The sequence below is a fragment of the Microcebus murinus genome, chromosome 18 (genome assembly GCF_040939455.1).
Source record: "Microcebus murinus isolate Inina chromosome 18, M.murinus_Inina_mat1.0, whole genome shotgun sequence".
Lineage (NCBI taxonomy): Eukaryota > Metazoa > Chordata > Mammalia > Primates > Cheirogaleidae > Microcebus > Microcebus murinus.
Genome location: NC_134121.1, coordinates 21,063,327 through 21,079,119, shown reverse-complemented (window position 1 = coordinate 21,079,119; position 15,793 = coordinate 21,063,327). Strand labels below are relative to the sequence as shown.

The 15,793-nt window shown below is 38.4% G+C and overlaps 1 protein-coding gene and 1 pseudogene across 1 annotated transcript in view; one reads left to right on the top strand and one right to left on the bottom strand.

Annotated features, from left to right (window-relative positions):
- The first annotated feature begins 700 nt into the window (after positions 1–700).
- Positions 701–15,793, top strand: part of NSRP1 (nuclear speckle splicing regulatory protein 1) — a 43,662-nt gene continuing 28,569 nt past the window's right edge. The window contains exons 1-2 of the mRNA XM_012740627.2: positions 701–780; positions 1,968–2,061. Coding sequence (XP_012596081.1) covers positions 761–780; positions 1,968–2,061 — 114 coding nt within the window. The 5' untranslated portion in view covers positions 701–760. The remainder of the gene's footprint in view (positions 781–1,967; positions 2,062–15,793) is intronic.
- On the bottom strand, positions 9,639–11,120 carry LOC105857905 (high mobility group protein B1 pseudogene; annotated as a pseudogene).

Sequence of the window (15,793 nt, the reverse complement as noted above, 5' to 3'; positions counted from 1 at the left end):
GCTCGAGACCAGCCTGAACAAGAGTAAGACACTGCCTCTTTTAAAAAAACAGAAAATTTAGCCGAGCGTGGTGGCCGGTGCCTGTAGTCCCAGCTACTTGGAGGCTGAGAAAGGCGAATAGCTTGAGCCCTGGAGTTTGAGGTTGCAGTGAGTTATGATGATGCCATAGCACTCTAGCCCTGGCAACAGAGCGAGACTCTGTTTCAAAAAACAAAAAAACCCCAAACCCTAGAGCAACCCCTTAAAAAAATAACTATGGCTAATAAGCCAACAAAGGAGCTTGAATCATGAGAATCATATGCTGAATCATTAAAAACTTATCTATAAATCAAGAGAAGGCAAAAAGAGGTGGGCGAGGGGGGACAGGAGAGAAAATAAACAGATGGGAAAGGAAAAATAGAAAACAAACAGCAATCATACTTATTTATAGTTTAATGAAAATGTTTTAAACACCCAAACTAAATGAGATTGTGAGACTGTATAAAAAAAGCAAGTACTCTTTAAATGCTATCAACAAGAGATCCAATATGAACATAAACTTTGCCATTTCTTTCTTCCCACTGATGTGTACGCAGCCGGTCAGCTCTGAAACAAAACACTGGCCACAGGATCCCCTCCTCAGCAGAGTGGCAGTGACTCAATTGAGCTAGCCAACCGATAGGCCCGTTCCCAGCCACCCAAAGCCGCGCGAGAGTTTACGTGCGGCGCCGACGTCAGCGTCACGTCGGCGTCGGCCACGTTCAGCGGACGCGGGAGCAAGATGGCGATTCCGGGCAGGCAGTGAGTGACTCGGGAGTTAGGGTCAGGCTGGGGAATGAGGAACTACAGCGACTGTGTCTTTGGCCGAGGAGTTAAAGTGCGCTGGAAGTGAAGGGGCTGTGTCGTCAGGGAAAGAGACGGGGAAAAAAACCCAGAAGTCCTGAGGAACATACATTCCCCTCCCCCACACATTTTCCAGGCTGGAAGCCCGAAGTTTGAGGGAGAAACTTGTGAGGAAATAAAGGAAGTTAGGCTGAGGGGCAGAGAGCGAGACTTTTCTATTTTCCAAAAGCTCGGTCTGAGGCCCCTCAGTCTTGCTTCCTACCCCGCGCTTGAGTTTCTCCCCGCTTGGATGCTCTCAGGGGCAGTGAGAAGAGAGACAATTCCTGGCTTCCTTAGAGGGCCTTGTTCTTGGCAGAAGCTCAAGTCCTGATTCCCGCCCCCCCTTCTCGTTTTAGAAATACTGTTCTGAGAAGCCACAGAAAAGGGTAGGCATATAGGGAATTGGGGCATACGTTGCCGCAAAAGAGACAAATGTGTACGTATTTGGAAGTTTTACCTTTGATGTGTAATCCATACTTTGATGCGGCTTCCTGTGGTCTCTGCTTCTTAAAGGCCAAAATTTGAGAAACAAAACGAGTTGGATCTGATGGGATGGTTCTCTCACAGGCTCCGAGACAAAGCAAGTGAGCTTAATAAAGTGTAATAGGATCTTTCCCCAATGCTACTTAGGCTTTTCAGTTAATTTAATCTTTAAAGTTTTTCGTGGGTTGCACACTATCCAATAACTTCCTAAAACTGTGTAAAGTACGCAATAGAAAAAAATGTAGCCGTTTTCTTGTGTTGTAGGACCACAAGGATAATTTAAAGCATTTTAATCTTTAGTGGACATGAACTGAGCTTTCCACCAAGCTGTTTTTCAAACTGTTGATATCACTTTACCATCTAAAACATTTCTGAGCTGTTCATTTACTTCTCTTCTTTGAAAATGGTATTTGAGTTTGACCTGGGTCCACCAGCAATGACTTAGAGTAATTATAAAATGGCATATTAGAATTTTGAGATCACTGAAAATCAGTCTGTTATGTGTTCATAAGGCTTATGGCATGTTTTGATTTGGTATCTTCATCCGGAAGAGGTAGTGGATGTATTATTTTTTAACATTTAAAGATAATGGTGTGATTTCTGTTTCAAAAAAAAATATGCAGGTATGGGCTTATTTTGCCAAAAAGAACACAGCAGTTGCACCCTGTTTTGCAAAAACCATCAGTGTTTGGGAATGATTCTGATGATGATGATGAGGTAAGGGATCCTATATTTTACTCCTGCATTGTTGGAAATGTAAAATTTTTAAAAATTGAGTTTGATGTCTTTGCATTTATTAATTTGTCAATACAGTGTTTCGGAGTATGGTTTCCAGGATTATCAAAAGGATTGTCTAAAGAAAGAAACACCACCAATTTTTCTTTCTTTAGAGGTTTTTTTCCCCCAAAAGCTATGAACTTCAGTTACTTTTAAACAGTTACACAAAGTATTTTCAGACAACTAAAATTGATGTAACAAAATTATTGGTGTAAAGATCCCTAGGAATGAGATAATAAGGTGTCACCAATTTCCTAGAAATTTTTATTAGCAAAGTAGTTTCTAATTAGTTAACCATGATTTAAGATGATTGTGTAACAGTTGTTTATTGGACTGCTTTTATGGTTATTTCTTCAATGTCTGCTAAATATAATTGCTCAGTTATAATAATGGTAGTAAATAAAGTTACCATTGATAGCATTGGTAAAACATCTAATATGAACATTTTCTATTTTAGCAGCCAAAACTGTTTTTCTATGAAACCCACAATGTATAGCAGAAACAACCCCAAATGTGTGCTTATCTAATATTCCAGTCATGTTTTTATATCTCTTAAAACAAAGACCTTTGCATCAGTTAATCTGGGACTTCTTTTGGTCTGGCAGAAAAATAGCCTCTTTTTCAGTTTTTGCTAATTATGTAATCGGCTGTATATGGCTCACATTTGAAAAATATCGAGATATAATTTACATATAAAATTTGCAGATTTTAAGTATATGGGTTGTTGATTTTTGAAAAATGTATATGCTGCAATCAAAATGTAGAACATTTCCCTCTCCCCTGAAAGTCTTTCCACACCCCTTTTAAGTCAACCTCCCCACATTCTGCCCCAGAAAACTGCTCATATTTTTGTCACTTGGATTAGTTTTGCCTGTTCTATTAATAGAATTTCATATAAAAAAACATCATACAGTATGAACTCTATGTCTGACTTCTTTTACTCAGTATAATGTCAGTGAAATTCATCCATGTAGTTGTAGAATCATGTGTTTTTTGTTTTGTTTTAAAATAGAGATGGGTCCTGCTGTGTTGCTCAGGCTGGACTCAACTCCTGGACACAAGTGATCCTCCTGTCTCAGCCTCCCAAGTAGCGGAGACTGTAGGCGTGTGCCATGACACTTGGCTGATATTTCTATTTTTAGTAGAGACAGGCTCTCATTCTTGCTCAGGCTGGCCGAACTCCTGAGCTCAAGTGATCCTCCTTCCTCAGCCTCCCCAGAGTGCTAGGATTACAGGTGTGAGCCGCCGTGCCTGGCCTCAACTTTAGATTTTTAAGTAGTTTTTGAGTAGGTCAGTGATATGACCACAGTTTTATCTTGGGAAGATAACTCTTGAATTGTAAAGTATAGATGAGGAGAAATGAAAGTTGAGGGTCAAGATGCCTGTTAGAAGGCTTTTATAGTTCAGGTGAGAAATGCTAATCTTAATTAGGGTGTGGTCAATGGGAATAAATTGAGACAAATATGAGAGATACAACAGAAATAAACAGGACCTGGCAGCCAAATTGAATATATGGGAAAGGAAAGAGATGAGTTGGATATTACTGTAAGGATTTCTATTCTGGGTAGCTAAGAAGGTTAGCACAGGAGGAAGGGCAGGAGATTTGACACTCAAGTACATTTGTTTATAGTACAGTGGAGAAGCAGAGATAACATTTCAGGATTTATTTATAGGATCTTTTTTTTATCCTTAAGTAAGATCTTTTTTGGTCATTTCTCCCCCATTAAAAAAAATTGAGATATAATTCACATACTGCATACTTCACCCTTTTAAAATGTACAATTCACTGGTTTTTAACAGTTGTACAGCCATCACCTATCTAATTTTAGAATGTTTTCATCACCCAGAAAGAAATCCAGTAGTTATTACAGTCACTCCTCATTCTCCCCACCCCCACATCCTGGCAATCACTAATCTACTTTCTATTTCTGTGGTTTTGCCTGTTCTGCATGTTTCATGTAAATGGAATTATGCAATAGATGCCCTTTTCTGTCTGGCTTCTTTCACATTAGCTTTAGCAAAATGTTTTCAAGTTTGAAACATGTATCATCTATTAATACTTTATTTCTTTTCACTACTAAATAGTATTTCATTATATGTATGTACCACATTTTATTTATCCATTGGTAGTAGGCATTTGAGTTTTTCTAATTTCTGGCTGTTACAAATAGTGCTGCCATAAACATTTGTGTATTGGTTTTTGTGTGGACATGTATTTTCATTTCTATTGGATATATACCTAGGAGTCAAATTGCTAGTTCACATAATCACTCTGTGTTTTACTTTTTGAGGAACTATCAGACTGTTTTCCAACGTGGCTGTACCATTTTGCATTCCCATCAGCAGTGTACAAGGGTTCGACATTTCCACATCCTTTCTAACACTAATCTTTTTTATTATAGCCATCTTGTGGGTGTGAAGTGGTATCTCGTTGTGGTTTTGATTCATATTACCCTGATGGCCAATGATGGTCATTTTTGTATCTTTGGAGAAATGTCTGTTTGTGCCATTTACCTGTTTTTTAATTGGGTTGTCATTTTATAATAAGTTGTAGAAGTTCTTTATATAATCTAAATACAGGTAGTTTATTAGATGTATAGTTTATAAATATATTCTCCCTGTCTATGTATTGTCTTTTCACTTCCTTGAAAATGTCCTTTGAAGTACAAAAGTTCAGTTTTGAGGAAATCCAATTTATTTTTTCATATGGTTGCTAGTGCTTTGGCGTCATATCTAAGAAACCATTGCCTAATCCAAGGTTACAAAGGTTTATACTACATTTTCTTCCAGGAGTTTCATAGTTTTTGCTCTTAAATTTAGGTTTTTGATCCACTTTTGAGTTAATTTTTGTATATAGTATTAGGTAGGGGTCCACATTCATTCTTTGCATGTGGATATCCAGTGAGCCAGCACCTTTTGTTGTTTCCCATTAAACTTCCTTGTGGATTTATTTATTTACTTACTTTTAACTCTGCTTCTATTATATGGCCTTCTTCCCTTTGTGTGGTTTGTTTTAATATACAAATAATGTTTAAAATTGCTTACAGTGGATATAGCAGAAAGATTGGACATGTTTATCTTGCACTTTCACATTAAATCATCCCAGCATACTGTGTAATACAAAGCAACATGAAATGACCACAGTATACTCCAGTTTAAGAAGGATGAGTTTACAAATAATCTAGAAAGTCTACCCATGTTATTGCTGTTTCTTTTCCACTGTGAAATGCAGCTGTGGTAGCTGGACAGTGGGTACACTAGAATCAGAAAATATAGACCTGGGCCATTTTGTCATAGCTTGCTTTCTCCTTCCCTCCTCCCTCTTGTGTCTTTTCCTCCTTCCTATAGAGAATTGGTTACATATGTGATGAAAGACTCAAGATACCAAGAAAGGGATGGTGAGGCAATCTAGAGATAAGTAGTAGTTAAGCTAGCACTTTAGGAGGCAGAGGCTGGAGTATTGGCTGAGGCTAGGAGTTCGAGACCAGCCTGGGCAACATATGAAGACCCCATCTCTACAAAAAATTTAAAAAATTAACCACGTGCGGTGGTACGTGCCTATAGTCCGAGCTACTTGGGAGGGTAAAGTGGGAGGATTTCTTGAGCCCAGGAGTTCAGGGCTGCAATGAACTGTGATTGTGCCACTGCACTTCAGCCTAGGCAACAGAGAGACCTTGTCTCTTAAAAAAAGAAAAAAAAAAAAGGCAAAGCAAGTGATAATGAAGGGATACAAGTAAGCGATGGTCCCAGAGGCCAGGGGCCAGGTAGGAACTCGGCTTATCCAGAAGGAGTAAAAGCCACTGGGGAGATTCAGTCTTACAGAAAAAGGGGAAATACCTGGTTTCTCCCATGTTCCAATATACCAGGGGTCCCCAACCTGTGGTGAGTTGTATAATTATTTCATTATATATTACGGTATAATAATAATAAAGTGCACAATAAATATAATGCACTTCAATCATCCTGAAACCATCCCCCTGCTCCCTGTTCCTTGGGAAAATTGTCTTCAATGAAAATAGTCCCTGGTGCCCAAAAGGTTGGGGCCGCTGCGTTATGCTTTCTCTGTTTTCCATAGGTGGAGACCAGCCAGAAGCTAACTGACAAGTGAGCTGCAGCTTATTTCTTTTTTATTTTATTATTTTTTTGAGGCAAGTGTCTCACTCTGTTGCCCTGGCTAGAGTGCTGTGGCATCAGCCTAGCTCGCAGCAACCTCAAACTCTGGGGCTCAAGCAATCCTTCTGCCTCAGCCTCCGAGTAGCTAGGCCTACAGGCATGTGTTACCATGCTTGGCTAATTTTTCCTATGTGTTTTTAGTTGGCCAATTAATTTCTTTCTATTTTTAGTAGAGATGGGGTCTCACTCTTGCTCAGGCTGGTTTTGAACTCCTAACCTTGAGCAATCCACCCACCTCGGCCTCCCAGAGTGCTAGCATTACAGGCATGAGCCACCGCGCCCGGCCTGCAGCTTATTTCTTAATGAACAGAATATAAAACTGTTCTTTAGCATGATTCTTCATTACCTATAAAAAATCAGTCTGGTGAGTTGCAGCTTAATTCTTGTACTGAGAAGTAAATTTCTTAGTTGAGTATATTTAAATATTTGTGAGGTTTGAATATATATTAAAATCTTTTTTCATAATCAACAACTTAAGCAAAAATAAAATTATGAGTGTTTTGGAAAAATACAGGGAAAGGAATTGCATAATTCCCCGCCCAAGGAGAGCATTTGATACACCTGGAAAGGAGTTATTACGAAGCAAAGCTATCTCTTATTTTCAGCAATTCAACAGAACCAAGTAAGACTTGACAAATTTAAGATCAGACTTTCTCTCCAGTGGTCCAGCAGAGGGAGCCCTAGCACGTGAATTCTGTTTCATTTTTTGCTTATTCAGGATTAGTTTAAAAATGGGAAAGTGGTAGTCAGTTGCTTTTAATTATTATTTAATTCTTCTTTTTAAAATTAGCAAAACAAATTAGTTATAATTGTTATTTCGTTCAAAGGTGGGAGAGATGGCAGAGGAGGTTAAAGTTTTTATCCCATATGAGTAAGAAAGCATGTTCTAATGGTGCCTTCTGATCATAAGTGTTTGAGTGGTTTTGCTGTCATAGTAATGTGTTTATTGCATTGTTTCCATCCATCCTCTTTTCCAGTCGCATTGTCAATACTTTCATGACTTTAATCTCAGGTTATTATAATAGTTCAAATTATTTCAAATGGTGTAGTCAGATGTTCCTAAAGCAGGATTCTAATCATTGTTACTCACTTGCTTCTGAACCTGATTGTAATTTAAATCTAAAGTGGTAGGCCCTATGTCTATCCCCTTCCCAACCCTGGCCACTTTCCCCCTCCCGAAAATCAATCAGTCAATCAATTAGTCAATCTAAAGTGCTAATCCTGACATTGAAAACCTTAATGCTTTGGCCTTAAAATGCTTATTACCATTTTTTCCTAACTCCGTTCCTCTAAGCAAAGTACCCTGTAATAGTTGGTTTTTCACAGCTCTGCTTTTGTTTACACCCGAAGTCTTCTCCCTATCTCTGTTATTATAATTATGCAGGATGGCTATATTAAAATTACAGCCATCCTTCAAAACCCAGTGCAAAAGCTACTTCTTTGAAGATATCTTCTTTGATTTTCCTTACTGGATATAATCCCTTCCTTTTTCTGACAGCCTTTGTTTTTTGAGACAGTCTTGTTTTGTCTCCTGGGCTAGAGTGCCATGGTGTCAGCCTAGCTCACAGCAGCCTCAAACTCCTGGACTCAAGCAATCCTCCTACCTCAGCCTCCTGAGTACCTGGGACTACAGGCACGTGCCACCATGCCCGGCTAATTTTTCTATTTTTAGTAGAGATGAGGTCTCTCTTGCTCAGGCTGGTCTCCAACTCCTGGGTTCAAGTGATCCTCCTGCCTCGGCTTCCTAGAGTCCTAGGATTACAGGTGGAAGCCACTGTGTCTGGCCACTTGCCTTGACTTTTATTCTGTTTAAATTGTATTGCTCTACTCCCCTTTTAGCCTATTGATGATGTGTCTCTTTTTTTTTTTTTTTTTTTTTTTTGAGACAGAGTCTCGCTTTGTTGTCCAGGCTAGAGTGAGTGCCGTGGCGTCAGCCTAGCTCACAGCAACCTCAAACTCCTGGGCTCGAGTGATCCTTCTGCCTCAGCCTCCCGAGTAGCTGAGACTACAGGCATGCGCCACCATGCCCGGCTAATTTTTTTTTATATATATATATATATCAGTTGGCCAATTAATTTCTTTCTATTTATAGTAGAGACGGGGTCTTGCTCTTGCTCAGGCTGGTTTTGAACTCCTGACCTTGAGCAATCCGCCCACCTCGGCCTCCCAAGAGCTAGGATTACAGGCGTGAGCCACAGCGCCCGGCCTTTTTTTTTTTTTTTTGATACACAGTCTTGCTCTATTGCCCTGGCTAGAGTGCAGTGGCATCATCCCAGCCCACTGCAACGTCAAATCCCTGGGCTCAGGTGATCCTCCTATCTCAGCCTCCCAAGTATCTGGGACTATAGGCATCCTCTTAATTTTTCAGTTTTTTTGTAGAGACAAGATGCTGTTCAGGCTAGTCTCAAATTCCTGGCCTCAAGCGATCCTCCTGCCTCCCAAAGTGCTAGGATTATAGGCGTGAGCCAGCATGCCCAGCCTATTAAACCTAAATTATTCCAACAGTGTTTAGAAAATTCATATTTTCTCTTGGACAAACCAAGAATCTTAGTGTTTTTACTTTTCACTCTCTGTTTTCTCTTCTTCCCCTGCTATCATGTTGGTTGCATCTAGGGTTTTGGTTGTTAGTTTTGGTTTTTTTTAAATAATTGATGCTTATTTAGATTTATCAGGGAGTTTTGTTGGTTTCTTTACTAACTACTGCATTCTGCTTTCTCTTTTGTACTTAGTATATGCCAAGTATTTCTTTTAGAGGTTTTTTGTTTGTTTGTTTGTTTTTTTGAGACAGAGTCTCATTATGTTGCCCGGGCTAGAGTGCTGTGGCGTCAGCCTAGCTCACAGGAACCTCAAACTCCTGGGCTCAGGCAATCCTTCTGCCTCAGCCTCCTGAGTAGCTGGGACTACAAGCATGTGCCACCATGCCTGGCTAATTTTTGCTCTATATGTTTTTATTTGGCCAATTAATTTCTTTCTATTTTTAGTAGAGACAGGGTCTTGCTCTTGTTCAGGCTGGTCTTGATCTCCTGACCTTGAGCAATCCGCCCGCCTCGGCCTCCCAGAGTGCTAGAATTTCAGCCGTGAGCCACTGTGCTGGCCCTTGTTCGAGATTATCTGTTATTAGTAATCTTTGACTCTTTGCACATTTGCAGATACCTCTATTTTGCCTTCACATGTGAAAGATAGTTTGGCTACATATAGAATTACAGATTTCAAAATTATTTTCCTGTAGAACTTTAAAATAATACAATACTTTTGTTTTTCATTTTATATCTACTCTTGCCAAGTGGAGGTATGTGATATCAGTCTGATTCCTCTTTATTAGTAGTCTGCACTCCCAGCCCCATCTACCAGATGATGATTGGATTTTCCTCATGATCCTTTATATTCTGAAATTCCAACAGGATGTGTCTAGGCTTAACACTTTCAGTGAACTCTTTAGTTTGAGGAGTTGTAGCTACCTCCATTTCAGAGCTGTTTTCTTCGTTTACTGCTTTGAAGAGTCTCTTCTCTCCATTCTATCTTCTATTCTGTCCTACTGGAACTCCTATTAGACAGATTTTAGAACATCTATATCTCTTAACATTTCTTTTATACTTTCTGTATTTTTTAAATTTTGCAATGCATTCTGGGAGAATTCTTTTACTTCATCTTTCATTAATTGAATTCAGTTTATTTCAATGATAGTAATCTCTTCTATAGCTCTAGTTTATTTTATTTATTTATTTTTTAATAAAAAAATTGTATTTACTTAGAAGCATTCAGAATGTCAACAAAACAGCTGCAAATTTTTTTTGCAAGTACAGAGTGGTATTCAGTTAACAGAACAACAATTATTTCATATAAGCTGCATCAGAGACAACTGAAGATGAAAAAACTACCATCCCCATATATAACTAATTTGTGCTGTGCACCAATAAGAATTTAACCTGCTTTAAATTTCCATGCCAATTTACAACCCCCATACTGTACCAGGCAAGGTTAGTGGCTATTGAAAATACCACCAGGACAGGGCTAGCTAAAGACACATTCGGTAGTGTGTTAACTATACAAAAAAAGACACTGTACAGTTTAAAACAAATCTTACACAGCCTTACATTTCAATTTTTTTCTTTAAAAGGAGTGAGTTGTGTACAGGGGGGTTAAATGCTTTATAGACAAGAAAAAAAACTGCACTAGAACCAACTTCTTCATCATCATATTCTTCATCTTCATCTTCTTCATCTTCCTCCTCCTCTTCATCCTCTTCATCTTCCTCCTCTTCCTTCTTTTTCTTGCTTTTTTCAGCCTTGACGACTCCCTTTTTTGCTGCATCAGGCTTTCCTTTAGTTCGGTATGCAGCAATATCCTTTTCATACTTTTCCTTCAGCTTTGCAGCCTTCTTTTCATAAGGCTGCTTATCATCTGCAGCAGTGTCATTCCACATCTCTCCCAGTTTCTTTGCAACATCACTAATGGAAAGTCCAGGATGTTCTCCTTTGATTTTAGGGCGATACTCAGAACAAGAAAAAGGCTGAAGGAGGCCTCTTGGGTGCATTGGGATCCTTGAACTTCTTTTTTGTTTCCCCTTTAGGAGGGATATAGGTTTTCATTTCTCTTTCATAACGGGCCTTGTCCGCCTTTGCCATATCTTCAAACTTTCCTTTCTCTTTAGCAGACATGGTCTTCCACCTCTCTGAGCACTTCTTAGAAAACTCTGAGAAGTTGACTGAAGCATCTGGGTGCTTCTTCTTGTGCTCCTCCCGGCACATTTGCACAAAGAATGTGTATGATGACATTTTGCCTCTCGGCTTCTTAGGATCTCCTTTGCCCATGTTTAGTTATTTTTCCTCAGCCAGGCACAGAGTCGCCCAGTGCCCGCTTGGCTCTCACTTGCCCCGGCGCTGTCTCTGTGGAGCTCAATGTACTGCAATCTCTAGTTTATTTTTTACAGGCAAAAAAAATTCTGTCATTTTAGTATGATCTCGATAAAGTGTTATCTCTGAGCCAGGCACAGTGGCTTATGCCTATAATCCTAGCACTTTGGGAGGCCAAGGTAGGAGGATTGCTTGAGGCCAGGAGTTTGAGACAAGCCTAAGCATGAGTGAGACGTTGTCTCTACAAAAGTACAAAAATTATCTGGGCATGGTGGTGTGCACCTCTATTCCCAGCTACTTGGGAGGCTGAGGCAGGAGTATCGCTTGAGCTCAGGAATTTGAGGTTGCAGTGAGCTACAGTGATGCCACTGCACTGCACTCAAGCTTGGGCGACAGAGCAAGACCCTGTCTCAAAAAAATAAAAAAGTCATTTCTGAAGGTACGTTCTTCTGATCATTGTTTTGTATCTCTTATATTTAGTTGGTGTTAAGCAAATGGTTGAGGATTTTTGATTTGCTCCTTTTTATATTTGAGACCTAGGCTAGCTCTGTGACTGTTGCCTACTTGTGGGGGAGGGATGGGACTTGTCATTGGGCAGGATATATTACAACCTAAGCAGAGTTGTAGTTCTTCCTGGGTGTCCCCAGACCAAACATCTAAGACATTTTTCTTTTCTTTAAAGGGGATGGGGGGGGGTCCCAAGACATTTTTCTAACTCAGACTCCTGTGTTCACTATTTCCAACTAAGAGCAGAAATGAAATCTGTCATTTGCCTTTCCCAAAGAAGGCAATATGTAATGATCCACCTGCATTGCTGCTTCTAATGTGAAACCCCCAATTAATCTTTTTTTGTCTTCTGTTCTTTTTATGCTTGTTTCAGAACATGTAGCACCCTTAGAACCACTCCCTCCTTTCTAGTACCCAACCACTCCCTCCTTTCTACTCCCTCCTTTCTAGTACCCAACTATCTGTGGGTAGTTTGATTTTTTGCTTTCTGTCTTGCTCAAATTCCCAGTCCACTGAGGAACTTTTTTATTTTCTAGCATGATTTTAGATTTCTTGTTTGTCATTCATCCTGAAGGTTTAGTTGAGGAGGAAGAGGAGGCTGCATCATGTGTTAATTTGCCAGTTTGAACCGAGCTTTTTGTTGCTTTCCTATCTTTAATATATTGGGCAAATTGTTTACTCTCTCTTAGTCTCAGTTCCCACATTTAAAAAAAACTATAATATTACCTACATAAAGGTTATTTTAAGGATTAAAAATAGTATATCTTAAGGGCCTAGTACAGTACATGACACAGTAGTAGAAGTGCAATAAATGGTAGCTATATGCTATAATAATAATAGCTTCTCTGTGTGCAATTAATTATCATTAATCATTAGTGTTCTGAAAGTTTCCTATGCTGTCTCCATCCCATTTTGTGTTTGACAGTCATATTTTGTAGACTGGCTTTTTTGTGACCTTTTAATAGAATCTTGATATCCAGTTTGGGTTGTGGCCACTAGCTGTGAACCATTATATTAGAAAAATTTCACAAACAAGGCCATAATATCCATAATTATATTTTTGAATTATTATTGCTTTATTTGGTTTGTATACAATCTCATTGCACCTTTTTTACTCATCCTGTTTGAAAATTTCTAATTAGAAGATAGTAAAAGTTTTACTTCCAAATTTGTTAAGTTAAATAACAAAATTAGCTTTCTGTTTTTCCAAAACCATACATATCTTCTAAATACTGACAGACTTTGATATTGCATGTTTCATCTCTACCATAAAAAATCATTTTTTAAAAAAGTTTCTTCTTTATTTTCATGTTGTGTTTCAGTGTGTGTTGTCAGACAAAAAGCAATAATCCCTCATCTCACTTTAGAATTTATCAAAAACTGAAAATAAAATAGATCAGATCACTTTCTGAAACAAAATTACTTTATTAGTTTAGTAATAATTTGAGGTTACTTTAAAGATAAGAAGCAGCATTTGGGAGGAGATTCATTTCCTGTCTTTGGGCTTTATCTGCAAGAACTACATCTTCAGTGTCAAGAGATTATGTATTTATAACTGAACTCTAATAAAGTCTGTACTGGGGACGCTGCACACCTGACTTGGTCATTGTGATTATATATTAGGTGCCAAACTATTGCTTGTCTTTTGAAAAAAACACATTACCAAGTGTATTTCATTAAAATTTGACCTGTGTAGAAAGGATTACAAGACCTTTGACTGTTCATCATAAGAGTGTTACTAATATGGTTGATGATGTGCCTTTGGAAAATAAGTTTGTTTCTAACTGAAATAAATTTATAGAGTTTTTCTTTTATTGGTGAATTAAGAAATAATTGGAAGAGGTATCCTTAACTGTAGTACTTATGGTTTCGGTAAAGTTTATTAAATATTTGTTTTTCTACCATTATTTTTGGCTGATGAAATATTGAGAACTATATCTTGAGGTTTTTTCCCCTTTAAGCGGTATCTTTTTTTACTATATGCGAGTGTCAAAGAACTGTATGCTTTTGCTTACAAGCAATCCAAAATTACCCTTCTTTTTACACCTCTTTTATGCCATGTTTTTTCATCTCAGAGAAATGATTACACAAAGCAGGTGATACTATTTCAGAACTGCATCCTCATGACATTTTAGACACCACACACATCCTTCCCTCATCCTCCTCCACCCCCATATGTCTGTATCTTCTTTCTGGAACTGTGACATCACTTTGACAAAGGAAAGAGCTGTATGAATGCAGTAAATTTTGTTGAAAGATGTACAGAGAGTTGTTAGTCATAATTCCTCATTTCAAGGCACACTAACATCATTAGCGCACACAAGGCTCTTGTTTTATTTATTAATTTTTCTCTTCATCCCTAATCCCCTCTTTCATTCCTTTAAACATACTCTGATGTATTTGATATATGTGCTGGATATGTATGTATACTATTAAATTATATTTTGTTTTGAGTACATATATCTTTATATACATAAATACTGTTGTATTATAGATCTCATTTTTTAAGTTAACACTGCATTACAATATGTATACCTATTTCTCTTTTTTTCCCAACTATAGCATATATGTCCATGGTATTTTATCCATTCCATTCCCTCTGAGAAAAACACTTAAGTTACCTTCAGTTCCCTGCCACCACAGTCATGCTCTAAAAAAGATTCTCATAAACCTGTGTAAGAGTTTCTTTCGGGATAGATTATCTAGAAGTGGGATTTTCGGATAGTGGAGTAGGTATACACATTATTTCATTAAGTATTGGTAAATTGTTTTCTGAAATGGCTGTGCCAGTTTACATTTCCATTGTGGTGGTTTCTCTTACTTTCTCATTAATGTTTTATAATTTTTTTTCATTCTTAGTTATTGTGATTTGTGCTTCACTGATTATTAATGAAGTTGAATATCTCTTCATATATTTATTAGGCATTCCTTCTGACTCTTCTGTCAATTCCTAATTTATATCAATGGCCCTCTTTCCTATCTTATTTCCTCTCTTTTCATGATTTATAAGAGTTTCTTATATATTTTAGATGCTATACCCTTGTTGGTTTTTAGAGTTGACCATAGTGTAATATTCTTTATAGAGCTAAATTCTCTCTTTTTGTGTGGTCAAATCTATTTTTTTCTATATGGTTTATGCTTTTAGGTTTTATATTTATTGTTCTCTTTTTCACAATTTTATGTTAGCTTGTAAGATCACTTGCTTTTTTGCTTCATAGATCTTCACACCCAAGAAACCACAGCTGAAAAGCTATATTCAAGGAGACTAGAGGTGCTTCATCCTCATTTGTACCTGATTGAAAGGATGGTATACTAGACCTTGAACTGATTCCACAATGGGATAAGAATTTTGAGGGAAGGGCGAGTGTATTTCACACATAGGAGTGCGTAGGAGTTAATCTCCAAATATGTCCACTATCCATTCCTTCCCTCTCTGCATCAAAATGCCACTCTCTCATCAAGAGATGTAGGCTGGGTGCAGTGGCTCAGGCCTGTAATCCTAGCACTCTGGGAGGCTGAGGTTGGAGAATTGCTTGAGCTCAAGAGTTTGAGACCAGCCTGAGCAACATTGAGACCCTGCCTCTACTAAAAATAGAAAAAATTATCTGGGCATGATGGTGCCCCCCTATAGTCCCAGCTACCCCAGAGGCTGAGGCAGGATTGCTTGAGCCCAGGGGTTTGAGGCTGCTGTGAGCTAGGCTGATGCCATGGCACTCGCCTGGACAACAGAGTGAGAGTGTCTGGGAAATAAAAGAAAAAGAAAAGCATAAGGAAGAGAAAATACGTTTCCTATTCATTAAGTGAACGTGGATCATCATAAAGATCTTTATCCTCATTGTCTTCATCTTGAGTATGTGGAAGAGGAGGGGTTGTTGGTCTTGCTGTCTCGGGTGGCAAGGTGAAGGAGGTGAAGGGGGCTGCAGGAGAGGCAGGCACAGTCAGTGTAACTTTTACTGGAAAAAACACATACAAGTGGATCCTTGCAGTTCAAACCCATGTTGTCCAAGGGTCAGCATTACTTTCTACTGTTTTTATGGGTTATGTTTCACTTTCTTGATGATGTCCCTTGAAACAATTTTGAATTTTGATGAAATTCATTTTTTTTCTTTTATCATTTAGGCTTTGGTTTTATTTACACA